At 36.7% G+C, this 27,510-nt stretch overlaps 1 protein-coding gene across 1 annotated transcript in view; it reads left to right on the top strand.

Annotated features, from left to right (window-relative positions):
- Positions 1-26,681, top strand: part of LOC104628343 (leucine-rich repeat-containing protein 2-like) — a gene marked incomplete at its 3' end in the record, with an annotated part of 28,091 nt that extends 1,410 nt beyond the window's left edge. The window contains exons 2-5 of the mRNA XM_010296929.1: positions 4,453-4,462; positions 8,620-8,820; positions 16,177-16,333; positions 26,545-26,681. Coding sequence (XP_010295231.1) covers positions 4,453-4,462; positions 8,620-8,820; positions 16,177-16,333; positions 26,545-26,681 — 505 coding nt within the window. The remainder of the gene's footprint in view (positions 1-4,452; positions 4,463-8,619; positions 8,821-16,176; positions 16,334-26,544) is intronic.
- Positions 26,682-27,510: the final 829 nt, after the last annotated feature.

The raw sequence follows: 27,510 nt of genomic DNA, 5'->3' as shown, positions 1-27,510 counted from the left end.
TGGGGAGCTTCTGCATGGAGGGGGGAAAGAGAGTAGCCTTATGTGCTCTGAGGTACCCAATTTCAGCTCCCATGTTTTTTGTCAGTAGTGTGTGTTAAGCCTCATTTCTTTCTGTGACTTGTGTTTTCCACAAAAAGAACACATTCTCCCTGACGTTTCTGCCTTTCGTTATTTGTCTGTAGCCACCCCTCCAGCTGAAAGAGTGGAGCCTGACAGCCTGTTCTGCTCTTTTCCACTAACGAGGTTCAAAGTCATTCTGTTACCTTCCTGCATCAACTAGAGATGGGGAATTCGGGTTATGATGCAGAGAAGTAAAAGGTTCCAAGTGCACTTTCAGCATTCACAAAGGATTTTTGTTTTCTTCCTTTAGCTTGCAATTTGCATACGGTACTTTGTCTTGTTGCATGTCTTCATGCAATCAGATTACTTTCCAGTTAGTCCCACTTCTTTTAGAGGTCCTGGAAAAAAGGGGGAAATGCATCAGACTTTCTTTCCTAAACATGACTGATCATTATTTCACCCATGAAAATGAAATGAATGACAAAGTTTATGTTCATTCTTATGATGCAGGCCTCATCGAATTGATAAAGCTGGTAGAATAACAAAGTCATAAAAATATTGGTAATAAAATGTAAAATTCAGTTAAAAGAAAAATCCTCTTTATTTTATAAGGTGTGCAGTGACCTTTGGGTCCTGAAGGTTAGACCACAATTTATTTCTTAGATGCTTTTCAGTCCTTCCAAAGGTTGGGCCAAAAATAGGACAAGATTTTGCTCATTATTAGCTTGAAAGTATAGATAAAATAATAATTATAATTAAATGCTTAATAGAAATAATGTTTCCCTGTAGAAATAAATTTAATTATTTTAGGGAGTTCTATATGTGACCAAATTCTGGTATTCTACTCAGAGATTAGAATTTTACCAGTGTCAGGTAGGTCCACTGAAATCAATGCTAGTACTTACTGTCCAGTCACGGTAAGAAAGTATTTTGGGAAAGATTGTGACCCAGAATGATAATTTCAAAAAGATGTTAAAAGAAGACAGTTTCCTGAATTGTGGACTGCATTCTAGTATTTAAGATTCTAGATATTTACTATTGCCAGCAGCCAGAGTGAATTCCCAAGTAGGGCTGAAATTAATAGAGTTTCTCTACAAATATACTTTTGTAACAGATGACTTTGGAATCTGGCCTGCTGAGGCTGCTTTGCCTTTTTTTTTTAAAACAAAATCCAGTTTTTCTCAAAGAGGTTACAATTCACTAATGCCCTTGAGATTGTGCAGTTCCTTATCAGCTGTTTTGCTATGTAAAATGACCTGGTAATATGTAGTGAAATGTAGTATGTCTTATTTGGGGAAAAACTTCCAATTAACCTCTAGGGAACTTGGCTTGCCTTGGGGCAAGGTAATGTAGTTCATGCAGGGTCAGTAAGCAGTCTGATATTTATTTTTTGACTGAAGATTTTCTAAGAGCAAAACTTCACAAATAAATGCAAAGCTTGAACTGTGTTTGCATGAATGGGGAGGTCTTTTAAAGATTTTGGGAATTTACAGGTCTAGAACAGATGTTTAAGCAGCTGGCCAGTGAAAGCTACTTTTGCAGAACTGTCTGCTGAGAACGTTGTGAGAGGCTCATATCTGACTCTCTGAGATACTGGTATCAGATTGCTTTGGGTGGAGTTAATTCAGTCCTCTCTTTCCCCTTTGGTTTTGTGGGACTCTGGAAGTTCAGAAGTTTAAGGAACCCCTTATGTGCTTCTGGGGGGCACATACACATCAGCAACTGAGCATAAAAGAAAAAGAAACAATATAGTGTTGTGCAGGACTCTTCATTTTACTTCATGTCCTTAATCCCATCAGACAAGCCCATTATAAATCTCTTATAGGATATGAAACGTGAACTATTACAAAAAATGCGTACTGTTCTGTGGTTATCTACATGTTTATGAAAGTCCGTATTATGGAAAGAAGTTTGTGTTTATAGTACTGTTTTATATTTAATCTTCTAGATTCTGGTGGTGGTGAACAATGTTATATTGTACCCTGAAATCCTGAACGCTGTCAGGTTAACTTGATCTGGCATGATGATTTTCCTCATTAATGTTTCCTTTCTACTTGTAATTTTTTTGGAAAGGGAATGAAGGTGAAAGTTTACAGTTAGCATTTTTTTTTTAAGGATTGTAACATCTATCTTCTGTGTGAAAAACAGGTAAGGTAAAAATTGAAGGCTGACAAATTAAGCATTCAAGTGAGGAAATGGCACAGCTGTTTGCCCAGATTAGCTATCTAAATCTTTGCTGTGAAATGGCACAGCCTCCCCTGTCCACCAACCAAACATGCAGCAAAGATAACAGTTTGCTCAGCTACCTTTTCCAGTGTGTCTCTTCTCCAGAAATTTCCTTTTAAGGTCCAGCTAGCTAAATGTGCATGTATTACTTTTCCAAGCTATGCACTTCCCGAATGGTAAAAGGCAAAAGGAAACTTTCACTCTACAAAAGGCAAAAGAAAACTTTCACTCTACAGGTAGGCAGTGACTTTTTTCCCTGAGAGGTTATATGTTTGTTTAATAAAATAGATTTGTCTCTATCTCTCTGCCAAACTTCCGTGTTATAACTCTGTTTGTACCTGAACTAAGATTTTATTTGTGATGTTCATTTATCTTAATATAAATATGCTTGATAAATTCTTATAAATATACACATGCTTAATTTATAAGCATATTTAATATATGCTTATTTATGAGACCTTTATTCTCCCACTCGATACGCAATTCAGAAATTTTTCTGAACAAGACTAAAACTCAAGATGGGAGTCCTTAGCCCCAAACACAAATTACAGGCAACAAGTTGGGAGCAGATATGCAGCACTAATAACCACTTAAGCTATTTGCCTTTGTTCTTAGGCACTTGTGCGTACAGACCTTACATCTAATATAATGCATGCAAATGGGTTGAAAGATAAAGGCTGCTGTTCAGCCACAATCCTTTACAACTCATGGAAGAGCCTGGCAGAGAGACTGAAATTAAATGAATCCAGTCGAATTTGAAGCAAATGTTACTTTTCCATCAGGAATATTAGTCTGGGCTGAGCTCCAGTTTAACTGTACCGCTCTTATAAATATTCCATAGGATTATTTAATGATCCTGCGTGGCTAGTGATTCTGATTTAAACATCACCCAGGAGTACTAAACTGGTGTCATCATGTAGTGTCCTGGCTATTTCTTCCACCCTGATTTAGATGAAACGGTGCCATCTAATGAAACTTCCCTTCTTTACCTAAGAAGCATAGCTTTTCCTCAAGATGTCCTAATAAGACATTGAGCAGTTGGTAACTGCTGAAGGAAGAACCATTCAAAGAAGTCCAGCTACTCCTCATTTACCGGGGTGGCTCTGAAATCCTTACTAACGCAAACTTCTTATTTTCCAAGCTGGTCGTTCTTTTGAAGGGCACAATCACTGAATTATTCTACGGTAATTATTTGCATCAGGTTGATTAGATTCAGGTTTTTGTTGGAGAATCTAAAATGCCAAGCAAGGAACTCCCATATCCTTGAAAGAAAATATTTATAATAAAAAAAATTAATTTTATGTTGTTAAATGTCTTTGCTGCAGATATACTCCAATAGTGAAGTAATGGTTGGGGAATGATTACCTGAAGACAAGTTCATCACTAATGAAAATGCAAATACTTGAATATTCCATTTCCCTGCTGATCCTGTTTCATATCTATGGTGTATTGTCCCGAAAGCTTAAAAACAGCAATGTATTGGGAAATGGCTTGCCAGAATTAACCTTTTTTTTATACCATTTACAGTCTGCTTTAGTGACAGGTATACTTTTGTGTTACAGGTATAAAGGTATAAAACAAGTTTTTTTTGACAGCACACAATAAGCTTTTTTTTTTAAAATTAGTGGACTATTTGCTTTGTTGAAGTGGAAATACTGGAGTAGTTAGCTGAGTTGGAATGTTAGATCTCATCTGGGTCCTATGTTCAGAAAAAAATTTTTGTGTTCCTACTCCCACTTAAATTAGGTTTGACTTGACTAACACCCATTTTTTTGATATTGAAAATGATAGTTGTTTCTTTAATCTGACTGCAACTGTTGACCAAGTTTTAGAGGAAGATAAAAATATTTTAGTGTTGAATAGTAATAAAAAGACATAAACTTCAGGAGGGCTGTGATTTTGTGACCAACTCATTTGTTTCTCATATATGAAAATGTGTTCCTGGAATATCAGAAGCCCTAAAAGTACTAAGACCAGAAGTTTAATTTCTCTACAAGTATATTAACATATTTAAAGGCCAAATTTATTTGTATGGATTTTTTTCCTTCTGTTTGAGACACTGGTTTAGACGCCTTTCCTGTCTTTCCTGAAGATTCACGCAATAGCCTCCAGATATGACAAACATGGTGGTAATTCTATTTTATTTGAGGTTGTCACCAAAGGAAGACTTAAAATGGTCTTTATTTTCATAAAGATCCTTTAAGAAGTACCATCATCTCAATTTTTTTGAGAATGACTGAGCTGAGTGACAACCACGTAGCTGTATAGATACCGTTGGTTTGATCTCAACTGTAATCTGGAAATTACAGATTTCTCATCTTTGCTTAATGATATATATTGGCTTGATGTAAGTCACACCTCCAGGCCAGGAAGGCTCGTATTGATTCATTTGGTTAGTGTGTATCCTAAGGGTACAAGCAGGGGTTGTAAATTGTTAGACCTTCTGCCCTTGGGATATATCATGTTTTCATTCTGAGATGTACTGCATAAAATTACGCATGTGTGTTGCTCCATTATTAATTCTGTTTCCATCTGTTCAAAATGTGCTTGTACATAGTACTTAGCCTGGTGGGTGTAAGTGGGCATTCTTTAAAAGCTTAACAGAGCATGTTGCCATTGTTTAATGCATGAGTAAAGAAGGATTTGACACAGAATTTCCACATAGGTGTGTGACATCCATGTTGAATTCTTAACCAGATTTAATTTTTAATGCCTGTCTTTCTTCTGAGGTCAATATTTCATTGACTGATTTGGTTAACAGCATTTTTTGTGATATGCATTTTATTTTATTTGGCTAACACTGTGTCATTACCTCCTGATATTTGTATTTTGTACATGTTATCAGTAAAGTGTCAGAGGACAGTTTGTTCTTTTATCTTTAATGTAGCTCCCTTCTTATTATTTTCTATATTTCTATGTTGTGAGAGAGCAAAATTTTAGACCTGAGCCCTCTGCTTTTGTGTTCCTGGAGTCTACCTGACAGAGCCAACACTGAGGTGTAGTAGGGCAGTTTAGTGCCTTACTTTTTATTGACACTTAGATTTTTTGACATCCTCTTTCTGTTTGTTAAGTTCTAACATTCTTAGATTTATACTGTGAGGAATGAGTCAATCATTTTTTGTGCATGAGTGAAGAGCAAGGAGTACAAAAAAGGCATCTTGGGGGCAAGGTTTTTCAGTGCATCATATTATGCACTGAGATCAAATGTTTATTGCTTTGGTAGAAAATGAAGGAATTCCATGGAAATGAGAGGGCAGTAATGCAGAGTTAAGCTTCACAGAGGGACAGAAAAGCTGTATGTGGAGGACTGGAGGAGGATGTGAGAAACAGCAGTACAGCAGTGGTAAGTAAAGCTAAGATTATTTAGAAGATTTTAGAAGAAAAGAACGCCAAGGTTTTGGTGCTTTTCAGTTCCTGCCTTTTAATGGTTCAGATCCTTTTGTTGTTCCTTTCCCTGGGGATTCGATTCACTCCCTCTCCCCACCCACTTCAACTCCCACCTACCTCTGCACAGTAATACAGAGATTTTACAGTTAATTAGCTATGCTTACTGGTAAATGAGCTTTGGAAAAAAGATGAGTAAGTGGTTTGGGCCTCTTTATTTTTCCTATCGTACATGGAAGTGTTATTTTCTAGATTTTCGTAGTGATCTCTTGCTATTGCATTGCTTGCCCTCTGTTGTGCTGGTGGTCTCCGGGTTCAAAAGACTGAATGCGCAAGATCAACACTAAAAATAGAATTAGTTCATGGGTCAAAGCATCTGAAAGAGAGGTTTCAACTGCCTAGTACAATCAGGTACGCAGGTGTCTCTCCCTCTGTAACCAGAAGTATCAGACGCAGCACGTTGATGGATCACAAAATGGTCTGAGGAGCTGTGTCTGCTCTAACCTATTTTCTTGTCTTTGTTATATCAAGTAGCTTCAGAAAAGATTTTGAGTTGTTGTGGGTTGGTGGTGGACTCTTCCTTAGCTGTACTAGCAGGTTCTGTACTCCTCTAGGGACTCTCTAGCTGAACACGTTGTTGGACACCTTTTCTGTCTGTCCTGTCTTTTTCTTGTTAACTCCTTTACATACCACAGCTTGCCGTGGTATGAAACAGTCCATAATTACACACTGAGAGAAACTGGGACATTTACTTCAAATATGTACTTTGTTTTTTCTCATACCTCCTCTACTGACACTTTACATACCAGAAAGCCCTCCACATGCCTACTTGTAAAAAGCATACTGATCTCACTAATGAAAACTGAAGTCAAGAGTGAGTAACTTTTCTGCAGCTCTCAATAGCTTCTTCGACCATTTCTTTATTGCTTCTTTCACCCCTTTATAAGTTAGTGTCCCAATCATCTCTCTGAGAGGCTTTCTGCTTCCAATATGCTAGAAATCATTTTCCTATTCATTTGTATACCTGCAGTAACACTTGGGTTTTTTGTGTTTTTACATTTAATTTATTAGAGCTTATACTGCCTTCTAATTTCTTAATTTGAACATAAAAGTTATTTTATCCTTTCCCCCCCCCGTTTTTGGAAATGCGGGGAGAAAGAGGTCTTTACATTATCTTTGTTAGAATGTACTTACTCTGAAAGTGTGCTTGTCTTCCTGCAGTCTGCCAGCACTTTACCCAGTGAGCTGCACTTTTAACCAACTTTACTGTTATTTGATGCTTTTCCTTATTTTCTCTTTATAAAGATGTTGCATGGGAATACATTGTAGCCATTATTACAGAAGCGGCTTTCTGTAGTTCTCTGATGACCCATGTATAGTGTGCTGCTCCTTGAAACTAAATCAGGTCCTCTTGTGCTCTCTCACGCTAGCTGCCCTGACAAATAGTCATATGTAGTTTCCAAAAGTGTATATTGTCTGCAGCGTGTCAATGCGCTCTGTGTATGCCGATAGTGGAAGTCTCCTGCTGTCGCTGTGCTCTCCGCTTTCAAGCCTCTCTAACATCTCCTAAGGTTTCAGTAAGTGCCGCAGTTTGTGCTGGGCAGTTTACAGCTGTCTCAGTAACACCTTTCCTATTTCGGCACGCAGTTTTGATCCCTGAAGATTTGCTTTGATAGCATTGAGTCAAACATGACTTCTAATCTACGCTATCCTATTCCCATAAATATACTCTTCCCTGCATTTTCTGTCTCCTACTTTGCTACAAGTGTCCAAAAATTACTTATTTTCACCAGGTTTAGAAGATGCTTCTTGCCCTTAAGCTTGTAACTGATTTCTTGTATGTAACTTAAAACCAGACGTTCTGTTTTATGCACCCAGTGTTTTATCATCTTAGCATTTCAGAGAAAATGCTGTGCTTAGCTCGGCCTGTGTGTACAGGATTTGTTACTTCCTACTTGAACTTTACAAACTTGCATCTGATTCTCATTCTAGGACATGCCATTTTTGACTTTCTCTTAGGGGGGAACATTATCTTGAACTTAGTGCCCTTCTTCACCTGTTAGTTTTCTTCAAGTCTTTAGCTTAAAATTTCTGCCAGAGGGTGAAGGTCACATAAAAGAATCTCATGTACCACAAGAATCCAGCATTCAAAGCGTGAGATGTGATTTATGATGCAAGGGGTTCTGCAGACTCTTATTTTTGTATAAGGAAGGCTTGCTTCAGTTAATCAACCTCTTCCTTAATTAGCTAAGCTGAAATAAATCTCTCTTAAATTAAAGCACATGCTTTTGGCAATGCTTAATTGTATCAAATTGAATTTGCACCTGAAGTTATGTGGGTAAGAGTTTGCCCTGGAGGTGAGCCTGAAGTTACACTGAAATTGAATCTGAAATTAGTTAGGATGTGATAACTTTGACCTTTACCTCCACCTTCTAAGATGACATTGGAAGATAATGTGTAAAAAATGAAAACAGATCATTATACTTGAACAAGAAGGGACAGGGAAAAGGGAATATTTCTAACTTTGTACTTTCTAAAATAACTTTTTTGCAACTGAAAAATTTTGCATCTATCACCAGGTCCTTGTTTTTGTTTATTCATATGACTTGTTCTATGAGAATGTATTTCCTACCTTATTCAAATAAAGGGTATCATTCATCCTGCTTTCTGTGACAGTGTGCTCAGTCTCCACTTTTCTGTTATTCCCTGGGTGTCACAATTTTGTAGTCAGTAAATGAAATCCTGCTCATCTGAAATCTATATGTAAGTCTAGAAAATCTAAGCAAGACTCCAGGAATACATCTTTTTTTTAAAAAAAAACCCCAGTCAATACATTAGGTGCATAATTATATTCTGTTAAGTATTTGTGCAAACAAAGATCAAGCTTTAAAACTTATTTGCCATATTGTTCCAGTTGATTCACGTAAATCCTTTTTGGCACTATTTTAGGAATGGAATTTCATACTAGAGTGCAGGAAGAAAGGCATTCCTCAATCAAAATACCTCAAGAATGGCTTTGTAGACACTGATAACAACATCTTGGACACTTATGGAAAGACTCCTCAGCTCCAGAAGAGGCATGCGTTTTCAGATGAAGCAAATAAGGAAAGAAACAAGTATATCTTTCAGCTTTCTGGAGAGCAATGGATGGTAAATATAACGGAAAATATGTTTCTATTGTTAAAGAGTTTGGGTAGCTTAGCACTGTACCCTTTAATCCCCCAGAACATTTTTTTTTGCCAATGCATATGAAATTGATGTTTTTCACAGTGTTAGAGGTGACAAAAACATTTCCTATCTTACCCTGAACTAGTGGATTAGTTTTCAAATATTCTTATTTTAAATTCTCTACTGATACATATAATTTAGCTCTCTCAAAATTTTGGTATAAGCAATCATATTGCAATAAGGTATCTTTGTCTGAAATTCCCCAATGGATGGAAAGAGAGGAAAATAATATTCAGCTTTGTTGGCTTGTTGATGTCTTCTACTACTCAGAGATCTGTCTTTTTGCTCTAATGGTACGATAACATTTTTCTCAAGCTCTGTTGAAATCAAAACTAATATTAACATCAATCCACAGTGGTGTGACTGAAAAAAGCACTTTTTACTTGCAGTTGTGTTTGATGTGAATTAGCAGTTTGGAAGTAAGATCTGCCTTAATGCTGTTTTGAAATTCAGCAAAGGGTGGATTAGAGTTGGTCTGAAGTTTTCTTCTGTGTTAAAGCTTTGACTGAAATGTATTTTGAATATACGTTACTTTATTAATGAGAAAGTGAAATTAGAATTTTGACTCTTTTGTAGTTTATAATTTTGAGATATGTTTTTCCGATTTTTATTACAAAAAAATGCAAGTTAAAAAGTCAATTGATGAAGTGGCTAAATTTTACTAAAACAATTCTTTCAATTGACCTGAAATGTAACTTTTGTCTAGATTTGATCTTGAATATGAAAGTGTTTTCTCTTTCAGCTTTTGCGGTTTTTTTGGCTTTAGTTTTTTTCTGAATAAACATGAAACAGATTAGATTTTGGGGAAATAGAAAACCCTGGTTCCCATCCAGCTCTAGTAAGAAGACTGTTTCTTCAACTAATGCCAATCATTCATGTGGCAGGATTGGTTGCTGGAAAGCTATCATGTCTTATCTTTCAAGAACTTGGGATAATGAAAATAATGTTAAAGCTGTGTAGTCTTATACTGCACACTTTCCTGTGTTGTAAACTTTGTAGGTATCTTAGGAGGAAAAAAGGACATATTACATCTCCTTAGACACTAGTATAGTAGCAACTGCAAAATTTTCAGTGCATCAGGGAGCAGAGAGCTACATAACTAAACTTTTCTGTAGAAGACCAATGGTCCTTCAAAATCAAAGTGCATTTTCAGTCTCTAACACCTGAAAAATATTTTAAAAATGCAAAAATCTACTTGACAGAGTTCTGAAAGAAGTGTATTTCCTGTTATTGCAGAATTTTTGTAAAAATTATATCAGTTGTACGAATCATACCACTTATTTTATTTTGCTTTTTTAAATCCGAACTGCTGCTTCTTAACCAAAGACAGAATCAGAAATGACACTCTTTTCCTCTATTATTCTGTCATAAAAAGGTACACTTAGGCAAAATGGATTTGCACACTACATAACCAAATCTGCACAGGCTGGCAATTTGCCTGTGAAAAGGTCTGTGGGCATGTGACAATTTTCTCAGAGAAGCTCGTATGTTATGTAGCTGGGAGCTGTGGTATCAATTGTGGCTTAGTTTTTGTAATTTGTTTTGCACACAAATACATCTATGAGTTGAAAGTTTGGAAGATTAAGCTCTCGGACACTAGGAGAAATCAGAGCTGGGCTTGCTTGTGCAGTTTTACAGGTACATAACCAGCTTGGTTTGCTGTTGTCTGGCCACTTACTGCAAACAGCACAGCCCGCAAAGTGCCCGTTTGGGAACTAGCTGCTGAATACTCTACCTCACTTGCTTTTAGCTGATAAGTATTTCTATTATGTTTCCCCTTTCCTCTTATCAAGGAAGCAGGAATATATCCTCTAGACAGTTGATAACTAAATCTAAGTAGGTTGCTGGTATGAATTACAGATTTAATTTTGAGAACTGGGCTTGCTTCTGGGATGCAGCAGATCTCTTTCTGGGAGCTGTGAAGTTAAGTCTCACAGAGGAGTAATCCCCAGCATAGGGATTTTTCAAGATCAAAGCAAGTGGCTTTGCCACATCCTCCCCACAGGTCTCAGTGTAAGGGCTCTCATTGGAAACCTCAGCAGCAAATGAGCTGAGTCCATAAATCAGCTAATGGTGTTCTTTGCAATGTTGCAGCCAATTAGAACAGCAGCTTGTGTTGGGCACTAATCAGTGCCCAGGCTGTCTAGATGGTGAAAATGTAGACATGTTACGAAGATGCTATTGTCTCATGCTCCATATCCATACAGCAAAACAGTGAATCTGGGCCACTGATTCTGCATTGTTGAGTACGAGGTTAAAAATAGTTTTTTTAAAACACTCCATCATATACTGGGGTAGCTTGGACAATTATTTTGAAAATCATCTGGATAATGGTCTTTTGAAAATCATCTCGGATCTCCTTCTGAGAACCTTTGTAAGGGAGAAAATCAGAGCAGATCACACATTTTGAATTCCTAATAGGAATTCCTTCCTTCAGAACCTCTGTGCCACATTTTTCCCACCTCTCAAATGTCATTGAGATGATAAAGTATTTTCTTTAGGTGGAGATTCACTGTTCCTTGTAATTGTAAAGTAATTATTTTAACATATCTGAGGAAAGATAAAGCTCATACAATGAATAATAGATTAGACAAATAGGCACAGAGTACTGACTAAAGAGAGTAATGCTTGATTTTACAGTATATTAATTCTGAGGAATTGTACTCTGTTTGTGCAGATCCATAATTTCCTGTAGATCTTTAATTCTTACTAGTTATTGTTCACTTTTAGGCTAATTTTTTGAGAAATGCAGTTTGAACCTCTAGACATTTCATGTCTCTACAGTATTCTAACAGCATGGTCACACTACTTAATGGAAACCTTCTGAACTGCAATGCTGTAAGATGGATTAGTATAAAGACTTGCTTGGAGAACACATACTCAGTGAGTCTTTCTGAATCTGAAAGTCCTCATGTAATGTAGGTACTGGTTTGGCCATGCCTGTCCAGGGTGGTTAGCTTCTGGCAGTGGACAGTGGTTGATAACTGCAGTGATGAGGTAGTTTTACCTTTGCCTGTCAGAGCTCCACCTGGAAGAGGCTGTGTGACAACATCCACTAGTTTCAGTGGATCCTGTGCCTCCTCTTTTCCATACCCATCACATATTTATGACTCAAGTGTCTACATCCCTGTGTGGTGCATTTCTGCCAGCTGGGAACAGCGATGAATTAATATTTGTATTCAGGAATGAAAAGTTCTTTCAGTAACAAATGGGCTAGTCTCATCATCTGATGTTGTGAATAAAATCAGACAGGCTTTTCCTTTCTCTTTATAAAGAATGGGCAGAACCAAGTTGTATTGCCCCAGCAGTGAATCTCCTAAATCCTCCTGTATTTGCAAAACCCTTGGGACTTGACAGCATGAGAATGGTGCACTGTGCCATAAGTAATTTGAGGTTCCCAAGGTGTGTTTCAGAAAAACTTTTTATTTATCTGAGAGTTTTCCAGGCAAACCCACCATGAAAAGGAGCTGTATAAGGACTTTAGAGTCTTGAATTGTGTGTTTGAATCTGTTGCCTCGGAAGGAATGATGGAGACTTGATGAAACACTTAATTGAGATCCTTTGTACATGTAAACATGTATCTACTGAATTAAATTAGTTCTTCAGAGAAATAGCACTTCTATTAGAGCAGAATGAATACTGTGGCAAAATAATGCCATGAATATTCATATGAATTTTTCAGTGAATTCACTTTAACTCTGCTTTTCCCCTCTGAGTGTTTACTTTCTGCTTCTAACTAATGAATGTTTATTCTCTAATGGATCAGTGAATTTTAAATGATTTTCTGAAAACATTCAACAAAAACAAATTTTTGAATTTGTGATACCAATCTTGCCAAAGGAAAGGTGACGATGTTCACTCAAATACAGAGCAGGACTGTTCTTGGTTGTGCTGCTTTACCTAAGCAGAGGATCTGGATGCATACCCACTTTATACAACTTTACTGTCAAATGTGTACAACAACTAAATGAATGAATGATGGTAAAATTCTTTACTTGTAACTCATGACCTTCTTGCATATCATTTCTTCACAGAAAAGGGCAGCAAACTAATTACTACATTCTATTTATTCCCCCAGTTTTATCGTCTAACATGCTGTGTATTTTCAGAGAGAACAGAGTACTTCAATTTGCCATTCCCAACTGCTAGTGACAGTGAGGTATTTATTTGCCACAAAGGGTCAAGTAGAACTGCTGTATTGAACGGACAGAGAAAATCTTTCTTGTGCTTATTTAACTTGCAGAGATATTTTTTCCCCAAAAACGTATAAAATTCTTGACCCAGTCAGGTAATACCGGTGGCCCTGAGGCAGACTAGTTTTGGAACTAGCTCCAAACTTTGTCAAAGATGAGAGAGATTTGGATCCAAGGCCTTGGTTTGGCCCATGACAGATAAAATCATAGAGCTGGAAAAGAAACAGAATTGAAACTTCTCAGAGCTTTGATCACAGTTTTAGTTCAGGTTCGTGTCTAGCAGGTAAATTCTCTACTAATTAGAAATAATATAATCATTGATGGTTGTTTGTTATTTATTTCCTTTTAATACTTTTTATTTTCCCCTCTCAAAAATCAAAGGAGCTTGAGGTATTGTTTTGCTGTTAAATGCAGAAGACTGGCTATCCTCCAAGTGTCAGTCTTCATGGAACAATTTATCAGCAGGCTGCCAGCTTTAGCATGGCAGCAGAAGATTACAAAAGAACACAAGGGAATCAGAGAGTAAAGCAAACATAAAGCTTGTGCAAATTTCAGTTCCCATCCCTATCTAGTTTATAAATGAAGTAAAATATCACATCAATTTAGGTTTCAGCAACACAAATAAAATATATTGTAGGATGGAGAATGTTAAAAAACCACATTATAGCAAAATATTTGTAAACTTACATTTGCAAATTGTAAATATGATTATAAGATATAAAGAAAGAATCTGAAGAAAAAAAAGTAAGTCAGGGTAATTTGTAGATGAATGGAAACTCCTTCCATTCTTTTGAAGTCATGTCTGGATTTATTTCAGTTGCTGCACAAGAATATCTTGGTGCTTTAAATTACCCTTAATACAGATGTAAAGATCTTAAAAATCTTTTTTGCATTAATAACAGACAATTTAAAAAATATTTTGCCTAAATTTTTATGAAATTTTGAAGGAGTTTGATCTTAGTCTGTGAGAGTGCTTTGTGTGCTGCAGTGTTCAACGTGTCAAGGAGAAGTCTGTGAGATGGCCCCTTCAGTAGGCTCTTGGTTTCACAGGGGTAAGTGTTCATCTTTGCTCCTGGATGCATCTGCCAGTAAGGAGCTGGAGACAGTCTGTTGTGACAAGGTGCAGAAAGCCAGTATGACAGTAGAAAGACAAAGACAGACCTGGACTGTGGAGAAATAGAGTGGCAAATGGTATCTGTTACCCATACGTCTATTTCCCTCCAGTATGACTATTCTGCACCTGCTTTCTCTGTGAATCAGGGTTCTTCCCTACAGTGACATCTATGACACTCCAGCTAAATGCTATCCCCTGTGTGTCACATTTTCAATTCTGTACAGGTGGGAAAAACAATACTAATTGAATCTGCAGTTGGTATTTATTCTTTTATTTTGCTGCACAAAAATGTGCAGGACCGAAGGTGGAGGAGTGGAAACCCACTCCAGAAAGTCGGAGAGATTTCTCATTACTAGCCCCGAGGCATTTCAGGCATTTTATTTTTTAACTGCCATAAACTGACAAATGTAGAAGATGGATCACAATGCAATATATACCTGGTGGGAAAATGAAGTAAGAAATTAAACGATCCATATCAAATATGGAAGGGCAGGTAGGAAGGCAGAACTACATCTAAAGGCTAAGTGTCTGCATGTGTAAATTTGAAAAGAACTGAAATTAGAGGCAGCAACAACCAAACAAAGAACAGTTAATGGTAAGTCCAATGTATCTTCAATTACAGTTAGAAGTTTTAATTTAGCTAAGAGTTAAGTAGCACTATTCCTACTTCAGAAGTTCAGAGTTAATAAAAAACAATTAAAGTGTATCACCCTTGTTAATGTCTTAGGGGATCTATGAAATCTAGAAGGAAAAAAAAAAAAAAGTGGTCAATGTCCTCTGGATAAAAAGCAGTAATTCTTACTGTGTCGTATTCTTCATGCACAGGAAACAAATTTGGAAGTCATAAAGGAATTAAAGGCTGAAACTCTTACATCTCTTTATATGGAGCAAAGTTAGTGATAGCACCTCATCCAGATTATTTATTCCAGATGTTACCAATGCACAGTGGTATAAAACTCAGGACAGACAGGTAAATTATGTGCTGCTTTGGAATGTGGCGTTTAAGTGATCTGACCTTCAACTTTATAAATTGATATTTGTCTGTTTCAAGTTCAAGGAATTTGATGACATAATTCAAACAAAGTGTGTACATCTGAACTGAATACCAATTAACTAAAGCAATTTTACAGGAATTAAAAGTTTTAAAACTTTTAGATTTAGTAACTGTATACATTGGAGATTTTGGACAAATAGAGTATTCTGTAAATTACTCAGAAGCAAGTTTATTTGCTGCGTATTTAGAACAATACTAAATTCTTAAAGAAAAAGTTTCTCCATTGCTAAAGCAAGAATTAGTTGCAGCTGTGGACTGAGTAAAATGGAGTATTTTTATTTTTCCTAAAGAAAATTAGTAAAAGTTTTCAAACATTTCTGAAATAACTTAGAAAGTTAAGTCACTTATTTGGAAAAAGACTTTCAAATGGTGATATGTGTGTATCCTCTCTGAACTGTTTCTCTTCATTGGACTGTGTTCCATCTTGGCAAGCAAATTTTGAAACATTGGCAGGGATTACGAACATAGTCACACTTTTTTTTTTTTTTTTTTTGTGGCATACCCTGTTTAGATATTCTCCATATACCCACTCTTCTGTTCTGTGTTGCATTTTACTACATCTTGATGAGTGAGTTAAAGCACTGAAATGTGTTCTAAAAAAATCCTTCAGCTGGAAAAAGGAGATAATATGAGAGACACCAAACAGGTTGAGTGCCTTAGATAGGTTTCTGTTTTAGAGCAAAATGATTGCATTAGCAGTTAAAAAATAAATATGTGGTGACAGACAGCTGCAATGCTCTTCAGAAGCAAACAGCTCTTACGAGGGTTTGGCAAATGGCTGTTCTACCTACATCAAGATAATAAAGAAAATGTGTTGAGATTTCGCTGTGGAATTTTTCCCCCCTGTATTTGGAAACATGGTAGAACAAAATTCTAACCTGATTCTTTCTATTTACATGTTCTTATTTCATCTACAGGAATTCCCAGATTCTCTGAAAGAACAGACCTACCTGAAAGAATGGCACGTGCACAATACGTTGATACAAACCATTCCAGCCTACATTGCATTATTTCAAGATCTGAGAGTACTGGACTTGTCAAAAAATCAAATCAACCATCTCCCAGTGGAAATTGGTAAGCTGGTTGTACTACTCAGCTATTTATGCTTATGTCATTTAACTATTTTGCAGGGAAATGAGCATCCGTGTATATTCTTATTAACTTACTGATAATTGTCTTCTCGCTTGTTTCTAGTGAACAGCCCCCTCTAAATGTTTACAGCTCCCCGGATGTAATTATATTTGCTGAATTTTATGCAATACCATGTGTGTAGTATGGCTGAAACATGGGAAAAAACTGACATTTTTGTTATATGACTATAAGGCAGTTATTGCTTGTATTCAAGTAAATGGAGAGTTCTTCCTGAGAACAGGTGGTGTTTTATGTTCCTTACAGTCTAAGAAAAATAGAAATGTTACAGAATTGTAGACCTCAGACAAGATGAATTGAAACATAAGGTTGTGGTAAAAAGGAATCAAACATATAATGTTGCATAAAATCCATCTTTTGAATTTTATAATGTGTTCAGTAATGAACCCCGTTTAATAAAGTGGTGTATCCAACATGACATCAGGGTTTTTAAAGAAACAAATTCTTAATGCTTACATACTTTGGCCTTTGACATTTTAAGCTACATAATAAAAAGAATTTTAGTTTGGCACTCCTGTGTTTTCTGATCTTACAATGTAAAAGTCTTGTTTGAAAGACACTAATGGTTTGAGAGGGATTTACTGCTCTTGCAAGGAAGAGTGTTGCTGTAACCAGTGGTACCTTTAAGAGCTGGGGAAACTAGGTCCACTATGAGGCCCCCATAGTCAACTCCATGCACCCAGATGTACTAAGACTTCAGCCATTGTTTTTAAAAGCGGTAGTCCTAAGCTTTCCCAATGGTTGGTATTCCTTATGTACATGAAGAACTAACAACTTTAAAAAAAAAAGATAAAAACTAAAACCTCCACCTCCATAGTTATCATAGTTTTAACTCAGAAAACCAGGAAGAGCACAAGCATCCTGAAACACAGAAACCAGTGCTAGACTTTTCTACTCTTATTTTCTACTCTATTAGTGGAGTAACACTAATGCTTTTGATTTATTTACTAACATTGTATTTTACACAGAAAATTTCCCACTGACGTTGAGATATATTTTATGGTTTCATCTTGGCAGCTGAATACACTAACAAATCATAAACAAGACACAAGCAGGAGATAATGAACATAAAATAAAAACTAATGGTTTTGTCAGCACTTTGACCATGGAACTCAGATGGATTAGGGAGTTTAGTGGACAAACACCTTCTACCAGGTGTGTGGAAGAAAGGGGAAAGGACATAGTTCCCTTCCAGAGTCTACTGTAAACCATTAAACATAAGGTTTTAAGATGTTGCTGCTTAACAATTGAGGCAAGTAAAGGCTAAGAAAGTTTTTTATTTCTTCTTGTACTATTGTCCATCGTTAATGAAAATGATCCCCAAGAAAAAGTGATTGTGAATGCTAATAAATTATATTCCAGAAAAAACACACAGAACCAGATCATTCTAGCATAACCAATTCTCTATAGAGGGTAATGTAGAGGCCATATCAGACATATTTCTTGGGAAACAAGGAATAAAGTTTCAAATGCTTCTAGTAGCAACCACTGTTCTTTCAATTGCGTTTACATGATGTGATTTCTGCTCATCAATATCTTTCATATTATTCTCATTTATTCACTTTCCCTCCAGTATGCTCATCCCTCATACCCAAGGTTGCTTGCTTTCTTTCAATGTTTTTGTTGCTGGTTTTTTATGTCAATGTTTGACTGGAAAGGCTAGTGAATATTAGAAAACTGTTTGCTGTAGGTCCTGCCTCAGACATAATGCTATAGCACTCACTGTCCTCCTCTTAACAGTGAACTCTTCTTCAGAAATTTTTTTCAAGATTCATTAAATAAGAGCAGGCATGACTCTACTAAACACTTATCTGGAGAAACCTGGATTTGAACCTTTCATTTTGAGACACTGCATAACCAAATTAATAAGTTAGATTAGCCATAGATGCTATTTATACAGTAGTTCTACATCACAGCAGTAATTCTAGCCTATCCATGCAAAGACAGAGATTCACTAATGTAGTTTAAAAAGAAGTAATACAAAAAAGCCACTCCAGAACTATGCAACCTAACTGTTCAGAGGTTTTTTTTTGCCAAAACTGCCTAACGATTTTCAGTCTTACTGAATGTCCTGTGTTGACAGACCACCTATTAGTAATGCAATGGAACTGCCCTTGCTATTATGGCATAAATTACAGAGAAGTTTTTATCTCAATTTGTATAATGCACTCTTTTGTTGACATGTAAGGTGAGACGCTTGCAAATGGTTATACTTTTATTTCAGGTACTATATATGCATACAGACACTGATATGTACTGGAAATGTTCATTATTTTAATAAGTCATTATTATGAAAGGTCTTGGATATTTTGAAGTTTTTGGATGTTGCTTCAAAATGAAACCTTTCATACTTTAGTCATATAGCTTCCAAATTATCACAGGGAAAATAATCGATGTGGGTTTAGCTTGGAAGTTGTATCTAAGCAAGGAGTGAGGACTGGGTGCTAAATCAGAAAGGAAGGTCTCTGGAAAGGTTAAGTGCTAAGGTATTCATCATTGTGTGTTCTGTTTACAAAACAGCAGTAAGTAGGTAAATATCACAGCTAAAACATACTGGAGAGTAATGACAGATGGTTGAAGTTGGCAGTGACACGCATGCTGTTGAGTCTTTAATCTTCAGACAGAATTGCCAAGTTTAGACCAACAAATCATCCAGCAGAAGCTAAACTGGTGAGCCATGTTCAGACTACTTTTGATTCTCACAAGAGGGCTTTAAAGGTGTGAGAGAACAGGAGATGCTAAGAGTATTTTCAGTGGAAAAAGTATTGCTGCAGTAGCAGACTCTGGACTAAAATATCTGCAGGAACTGAAGTTCATGTTCCTGTTTTACCTGATTTAGAAGGGAATGCTATACTCTAAAGCAGAGAGAAGAAAGACCTGAATCCATTCTCAGCTATTTCAAACCACACTCTTACCTATAATCACCTATGCACTTGAACAGATCAAATTTGGATCAGAAGGCAGATGAGAATACTTTTGATTCGATTCTTTTTTGTGGAATATCAAATATTTTCATGGGAAGCTAGTAAACAAAAATGGAGAAAACTGTAAAATAGAGTTGTCTGTCTCAAAGTTGTCAGGTCTTGTTTTCCCAGGAATAACAGAAAAAATCATAAGCAGGGGTGTAGCTGGAGGATTTTCTTTGGCAATGATTTCTGGGTGAGTTTGCAGTTCTGGCGCTGACTGCATGGCTGCAGTACAGTCACTTTATATCAGTTAGTGCTGGTACATTAGTAATTGCTATAATTTAAAATATCCAGCAGAATATATTCCCACTTTCACATAGGAAGTGGTGAACTGCATATTCATGTGATCCCAGAGTTTTTATGTTGGGATGGGATAGTGAGGCTATATCAGAATTTTTTGTCCCACAAATTATTCATGAAAATATCTCAAAGAGCTGCTAATAAAATCTTTGTCCCTCATTATGTTCTCTTACATTTTTGATATGCCAAATATTTAAAAGGGAAAATAACTGCACTTTTGAAACATATTTTAATAAGAAATCACAGGGATTTTTTTGGTCTCCTCCCTACCTCACAGTATAAAATTTCTTTTGTGCATAACATTAATCCAATTTCCTAGAACTCAGAGGGGAAAACTATGAGTAATACAGTTTTAAATTACTTGTAAATACCTAAATTATCTTTTTTTATTAATAAGAATCCCAGTGTGCTGATTTGTGAGTTTCCAAGAAGAAAATGTAAATTCTCAGTTTAAATGCAGTCTAATTCTGAGGAGTTGCAGACTCATCTTTACACTTGCCATTTATTCAGTATTGAATATTATCTGTCCAACAGCTCAGTCTTGTATACAACTGAGGAAAATTTTGTTTATATTCCCCATTTGAAGGGGCAGTATTAAACACCTCTGTTGCAAGTTGACTGTTTTTAGGAAGATGCCAGTTGCTTTAAGGCTAGCTGCTCACATGAGGGCTTGCTCCTACTGGAATAGCTGGTAAGCTCCTCAAAATTTAACTTTTTGTGCTCACAAAAGTACAAGATTATGCTTTTTATTGGACCAGCTAGAGAGGAAACAATCTTTTTTGTTCATCTGATTAAGCTAACATAAATGGGAATGTTGTACTAAAATGTCATACAAACATACTGCTTTAACAAATTTCAACATCATTAGATCTTGCATTCTTGAAAGGATTTTAAATAGTACCATTGGGCATTAAGCTCAGACTGTAAACCCTGCTATGGAAAGTACTCATTACAGAAATTCTTTTTGCTGAAAGATTCCTATCTATAGACTTTGTCATATTGCTTTATGTAACTACATTATATATAACAATGTTAGAATACGCTCCTTCCACACAGAGCACATTGGTATTAGCAGACTCTGTGGTTTATTTCTCTGTCTTCACTTGGGTCACAGTGGGAATGGAGGCTGTGCGCACCATTCTGGTTATGATGGAAAAGTTTTATCCAAGGAGAAGCTTTTTGAATTTCGAAGGTGATCAGAATATATTGTTCTACCCTTCCCAAACAGATTACTCCACGTTTATTTCTGATGCTTGGAAAGTGTTTTCCAGCCCAGAGATTGAGCTTATACTCTACTTTGCCCTTGAGAGATATACCCTTTTTTGGGGATCCCCGGGGTTATCAGAGTCCATGTTTCAGGTTATCTGCTCACATGAAAAAAGGAAGTCATATACTTTTCTATAGAATTTCTGATCTACCAAAATATCTTCAGTTCAGGTCATTGCATTTTTATTTTCATTAATCTCCTTTTCAGACCTTCCAGTAGATCCTCACCCTACAGTTTTTTCCCCTAAGCTATATCTCTCTACCATTCAACCCACAAGAACGTCTTCATGTTTTTCTACCTCTATTTTGGTACAGGAAGACCACCTTTTTTTCTTTTCCTCCCTTACATTTTACTAATACTGTTCTGACCACAGACTGAGATCCCAAGCTTTATCCTTTTTATTTGTTCTTTGTAGTAGTCACTTGCAATTTCCCACAGCATGTTTAAATTTTTTTAATTAAACACACGAAGGCTGGTTAACAACTGAAATTTTACTAGCCCAGGGTCAATCTGTTACCGTGCTACAGCTTTTATAAACCGTAATGGCAGAAAAAGGTTTTGAAACTTTGTTATGCAAAAGCAGTTCAGGAAGTCTTCATCCCTCCTTTGTTTGGATGCTTTAAGCAGAAGTAAAAAAAAAAAAATAAAGTGATGTTTTAACTGTTACCTGTAAGCTTGAACATCAATATCTCCTTTCAGATAAATCAAAGGCAATGGCACTGATTCAGTAGAGAAGACTGGAAAAAGGAGAATATTTGCCTTGGCACATAGGAAGCTGCTATCAGATCATTGCAGATCAATGCAAAAATTTGCTTTGCGTTTTACTCCAGTTTATACAAGTGGATCTGCATCTGCATTGAATGGGATCCTTAGATAATACAGGCTTTCTGTAACCTCATCTGCATTTTGTCTCTGACACCTTGTTAAGAGCACTAATGTCCGCTTGTCTAAATGGTGAAGTTGCATTACCATTATTACCATGTTGCATTGCCCATCAGAAATTATAGAGTTTAATTACTGGTTTAATTTTTCTAAATAATTAATTAAAAATTTAAACTGGGAATAAACATTATCTTAGGCAACAACTATGTCATTGCAGCTTCCACTTAAAAATAAAATATTCTTAATTGTAAAACTGCCAGGGAAGCCGTGGGTTTCATTACTGATCTTTTACTGTTTTTATTGTGTCTCCTTGGAAAACACAGAGATGTTAGCTCCCTAATTTGCAATTTTTATTGAACTGAAAATTCAGTGCCATTGTGTATAGTTAACAACAGTGTTGTAACAGTAATGTTTTTATTATTACTACTTTTAACTGAGAAGTTGTACTTGAGTATTATTTTAATATATAGGTAGCAGGTGTGCAGGTCAAATCATGCTCTACATTTGTGCGGCTGTGAAGGGGTGAAAGGAGTGTCACCTCCTAAGGCTGCTTCAACGGCTGTATTGCGTGCTCATTAAGCCTGGTGGTAGTCCCCTTAGAAAGGGGAGAACTTCTGCACTAAGAAGGTATAAATAAGCCCCTAAACACAGATTACAGGGCAGTGAAAGTTGTTCATGCTGCCTTATCACCCCCTTCACCCCCCTCAATTCCCCAGCTGTTATTGCAATTGCAATAAACTCCAAATATGGGTGAGAATGGCTGGCATTTTACTGACAATGGTGTTTGAAGGTTATTTAGGGATTCATTGCTCCTTAATTTTGCACTACTTCAGCCAAGATGCCTGTATTTGAGAATCTTGAATTGTCATTAACGTTGTCCTATAGTCATATATTTGTCTCTTTCTCTGACAAAAATAGCCTAGAAGCCTTGTTTAACAGGTCTAGGGGAAAAGGAGAGTGACAGTGTTAATCCTTTTGTCTGCGAATGGAAAAGGTCTCAGTCTGTAACGTGGACTACCATTCAGGCAGCTCATACAACCTAATTCTATCCCTGTGTGGTTTGCTGCTTGTAAGAATTTTAAACACCTTTTTAGAGGAAGGAGTACTTAGAGACGTGGAGCTGAATGGAAACTAGGTGGAAATTAAAAATTTATAAAGGAAAAGCAAGTTGTGCCCAACTAATTTTGTTTCTATCTATCTTTTGAGAAGGTGATTGAGCTTCAGGTAGTAGATCTTTTCTTTGTGGAATCTCATAATGTACTTGATACAGTGAACTATGGAAAGTTAATGTTTCAATCTAAGAAAATGGACTTTGATGCAATAATGGTAAAAATGAACAAAGGACTTGCTAAAGCAGAGGCAACAAGGCACTTGTTTGGAAAGAGAAGCTATGGGTCAGGAGGAAGATGATTTGTAGAGTTTCTCAAGGATCAGTCTTGAGTTTATTTCTTAATTATTTTGAGCAATTGGGCTACTGAAATTTTCTGCTGACAGTTTGGCTGTTATTGTCACTGCATAAACAGGAGGAAATACAAAAAGCTGGTTGAGCAGATGGGCTTCCAAAAAAGTAGACATTAAATTCATGATTGCAGAGTTCAGGGTCATGCAGCCAGGAGCTAAAAATTTGTGCAGCGAGTCATGAGCTCATTAAATGCAAATAATTGAAGAAATTAAATTCCTAATCTAAGAGTCACAGAAGGAAAATCCCGTATGATACATACATAAAGTTGTGGTCGCGCAGCTTCAAGGAAAAGTTATTTCATATGGGAACAGATGCAAAAGAAGTTTATTAGGACCACACAATGAGAGGAATTTTTTTTTTGTGAGAGGAGATTAGAAGAATTGGCTTGTTCAGGTTAGTAAAATAAATTCTGATATGTCTGCTACCTATGAAAACATCAGAGAAGTAAACACCAGGGAACGAAATATCTATTTAAATTTAAAATTGTCAAAAGAATTAATAGTTGTAAAAATTCTACGAATAAATTCAGACCAGCAATCCAAAGACCATTCCAAATCATGAAAAAGATGAACCTCTGTAACTTTGTTTTTCCATAAGAGCCATGGATGTGAAAAAACAAACTACTTTTAAGACAGAATGTGATAAATCAAAAAATGGGATTATGAGAAGTGGTGTTGTATGGGTTTCATCCAGGAAGTCCTGGCAAGTCCTGTGTATGTCTTATGGTCCTAGAGGGATGTTTATTGCTTGTCTACTGCTCAGCTGTCAGTGACATAACTTAATCCACTGGAGAGCCCAGAAGTGAAAAAATAGCCATTGCCCAGAATTGCAAGAAACTGCTCCCTGCAGGCAGATCTTTGTGAACTGTATCCCACTCATTTATGTAGTCCTGAGTTAGTTATCAGAATTAAATTAAGTTGTAAGACTCATGGCTTTTTCCAGTAATTTTCATAATCTTAGCCACAACAATTACTGGCACTTGACTGTAGATTCTGTAGTGTGCTTCTGTCTGATTAGAGAGAGATTATGTATGACAAGAAAAAATGTGATGCATCTTCTACTTGCTTTCTCACACCTACAAGCTGGACAAACCATATTGTGAACATTGACATACATGTTAGATACTATGAAAGGATCAAAAAGCTTGAAAAGCCATAGTTTCAGAAGGCAGGAAAGTCAGAAAGGGAAGCTGTGCTTGCCTTCATCACTCTGCCCAGAAAGGCAGAGTTAATTTTTTTTAAATATTTTTTTTTATTTTTTGGTAAGCAATTCTGCTCCATATTTCTCAGTTATGCACTGGCCAGGCATCATCTGAGCAGTTAGATAAGAAGGTGACTAGGATGTTGGTGGCACTAGATGTCTTGTCTATATTAGTTCTCTAGCTACTAATGGAACTGAGAGGTAGAAATTTCAGTAGCTGAAAAGTTAGGAAATACATCTGTTGTGGGTTAACACTTATAGGCAGCTGAGGCTCATACAGCTTTCTCAGTCCCCCACAGCTGCTTGCTCAGTCTCCCACAGCAGGATGGGGAGAGAATGGGAAAGGCAAAAGTGAGAAAACTTGTGTGTCAAGATGAAGATGGACGGGAATATCACAGATGCTACCAAGCTGAGTGGTACAGTTAATAAGCTTGAGGGAGGGGGTGCCATCCAAGAAGACCTTGACAGGCTCGAGGAGTAGACTTGTGAAAGTCAACAAGGCCAAGTGCAAGATCCTGCACCTGGGCTGGGTCAATTTCCAACATCCATACAGACTGGGGCATGAATGGATGGAGAGCAGCCCTGCTGAGAAGAACTTGGGGGTACTGGTGGATGAAGTTGAACATGAGCTGACAATGTGTGCTCACAGCCCAGAAAGCCAGTTGTATCCTGGGCTGCATCAAAAGAAACATGGCCAGCAGGTCAAAGGAAGTGATTCTCCCCTTATACTCCACACTTGTGAAATTCCACCTGGAGTCCTGCGTCCAGCTCTGGAGCCCTCAGCACAGGAAAGACATGGACCTGTTGGAGTGGGTCCAGAGGAGGGACACAAAAATGATCAGAGGGCTGGAACACCTCTCCTGTGAGGACAGGCTGAGAGAGTTGGGATTGTTCAGCCTGGAGAAGAGAAGGCTCCAGGGAGAATTTATTGCAGCTTTTCAATATATAAAGCAGGCTTATGACAAAGATGAAGAAAAAGTTTTTACCAGGGCCTGTATAGACAGGACAAGGGTTAATAGTTTTAAACTGAAACAGAGTAGATTTAGATTGGACATAAGGAAGAAATTATTCACAATGGAGTTTATGAGACACTGGAACAGGTTTCCTAGAGAAGTTGTGGATGCCTCATCATGGGAAGTGTTCAAGGTCAGGTAGGATGGGGCTTTGGACTAGGTGACTTTAAAAGCCCCTTTCAACTGAAACCATTTTGTGATTCTGTGATTCTATGATTGCCCATGTAATACAACAGCACAACTGTCCATAGAATGTTCTCATTTTGTTATGTATTTCATGATCCCTTTGCTAACACATCAGCTATTTGATACATTCAAATTCCTTACTTCCTTCCCCTTTGTCTATGCCACAGTATAATTTGCATTTTTTCAGTAGAATATATTTTGCATTTTAATGATGTTTCTAAACATGTTTTTACTGAAAATTATGTAATGCTATAAAATGGAGAAACACAAACTACAATGTGGCTAAATGTAGCCTAGACTATTATAAAGGACTTAAAATTAAGCCTACAAGGATGATAAATTGCAATAAAGAAAATAATGAAACAAATACACATGTCCATTAAAATTTATAATCAAAAGTAAGCAATACTGGATACCAAAGACAGAATTCTTGATGTAGTAAATTTAGTAGGAGAGATTTTTCCCAATGAACAAGTTCTATAAAAAATACTAAGATGCTTTTCAGTTATCAGGCAAGTTTTCTAAAGTGGCCAAACTGAAAGCCAACTTTTCTAGTTTCAACTGAGGTCAGCAGGTATCTCACTTCTGGTAGAACCAAGATCTTTACAGGTCTTTGCTCCCTCCTTTCAAACTCTTGCCAAAAACATTGCTGATTAATGGAAGTCCATATGGGTGCAACACAGCATTATTGCCTCCCCCTCCCGCCCCCTAGTGATTACTGCAGAAAATATTTATTAATCACTTGCTCGTCATCACATTAAGGAGGTTTTTTTCTTTGCTAAACTGAGTATGCCTTTTATTTTTACCTTCTCTCTTAATTTTTTTTTAATGCACTGATTTTAATTATCTTTCCCTCACAGGCTGCTTAAAAAACCTCAGAGTTCTCAATGTGAGTTTCAATAATTTGAAGTCAGTCCCTCCAGAACTGGGTGATTGTGAGAATCTGGAAAAACTGGATTTGTCTGGAAATATGGAAATAACAGAGCTCCCATTTGAAGTAAGATAACAAACTATGTGCAATCTTTTTTATTTGTCTTATAAAGTATTTTATCAGTGTCTTACATATCTTTGCCTAACAGATTAAAACACATTCCTTACAGTTTTTAGCAATAGTGTTTTAGTAGTAATATTACTGAAAATGTCTTAGAAGCTGTTAAATGGGACCAAGCTTCTTTTTTTTTTTATTTCAAGTGACTAAATTTTGCTTGTGTTTATTCTGATATATGAAGGAGGACCTGATCCCAAAGGGGATATGGCCAGTGTTGATAAGAAGGCGGCTGCAAATAGCTATTTTCTGTGAAATTAAAGTGCATCTTGACAGTAAAATTCACACATGAACTTCATTTGTTCTCAGCGTCTGTTTTCCTTTAAAAACAGTATGGAAAATTCTATAAACAGCACTGCATGTTCCTGTGAGCACAAATATCTGTCTGAAAGGGTCATTACATATGAGACATGGTATGAATATATAATAAAGACTGAGAAAAGGACTGCCAGGCATGAACCAGCGTTGATTCTTGTGTTGGATGCATAAATGCCCTCTGCCACAGCTGCTCTGAGACTTATTGTTCATGATGAGATTAAACCATTGACTAGTACTAACTACAGTTTCAGATGTCATGTGTATTTCTCAGGTTCTTAATAACCTGATTCCTGGAGGATGAGTTGGGGGTTTTAGAGATAAGTGTCAGGCTCCTCTTTATTGACTCCTGTTTTTTTCTCTAAACATCTGTCACTCGTGATTTACAGACAATGTTGGAGTGGATTAAACTTATGTGAGGTCTGGTTTGGCCATGCTTATGTTTTGAAGAAATGCAAACTGATTA

Source organism: Phaethon lepturus, unplaced genomic scaffold (genome assembly GCF_000687285.1).
Source record: "Phaethon lepturus isolate BGI_N335 unplaced genomic scaffold, ASM68728v1 scaffold3500, whole genome shotgun sequence".
Classification (NCBI taxonomy): Eukaryota; Metazoa; Chordata; class Aves; order Phaethontiformes; family Phaethontidae; genus Phaethon; species Phaethon lepturus.
Note: the sequence above shows the minus strand (reverse complement) of the source record. Positions and strands in the feature narration are given on the sequence as shown.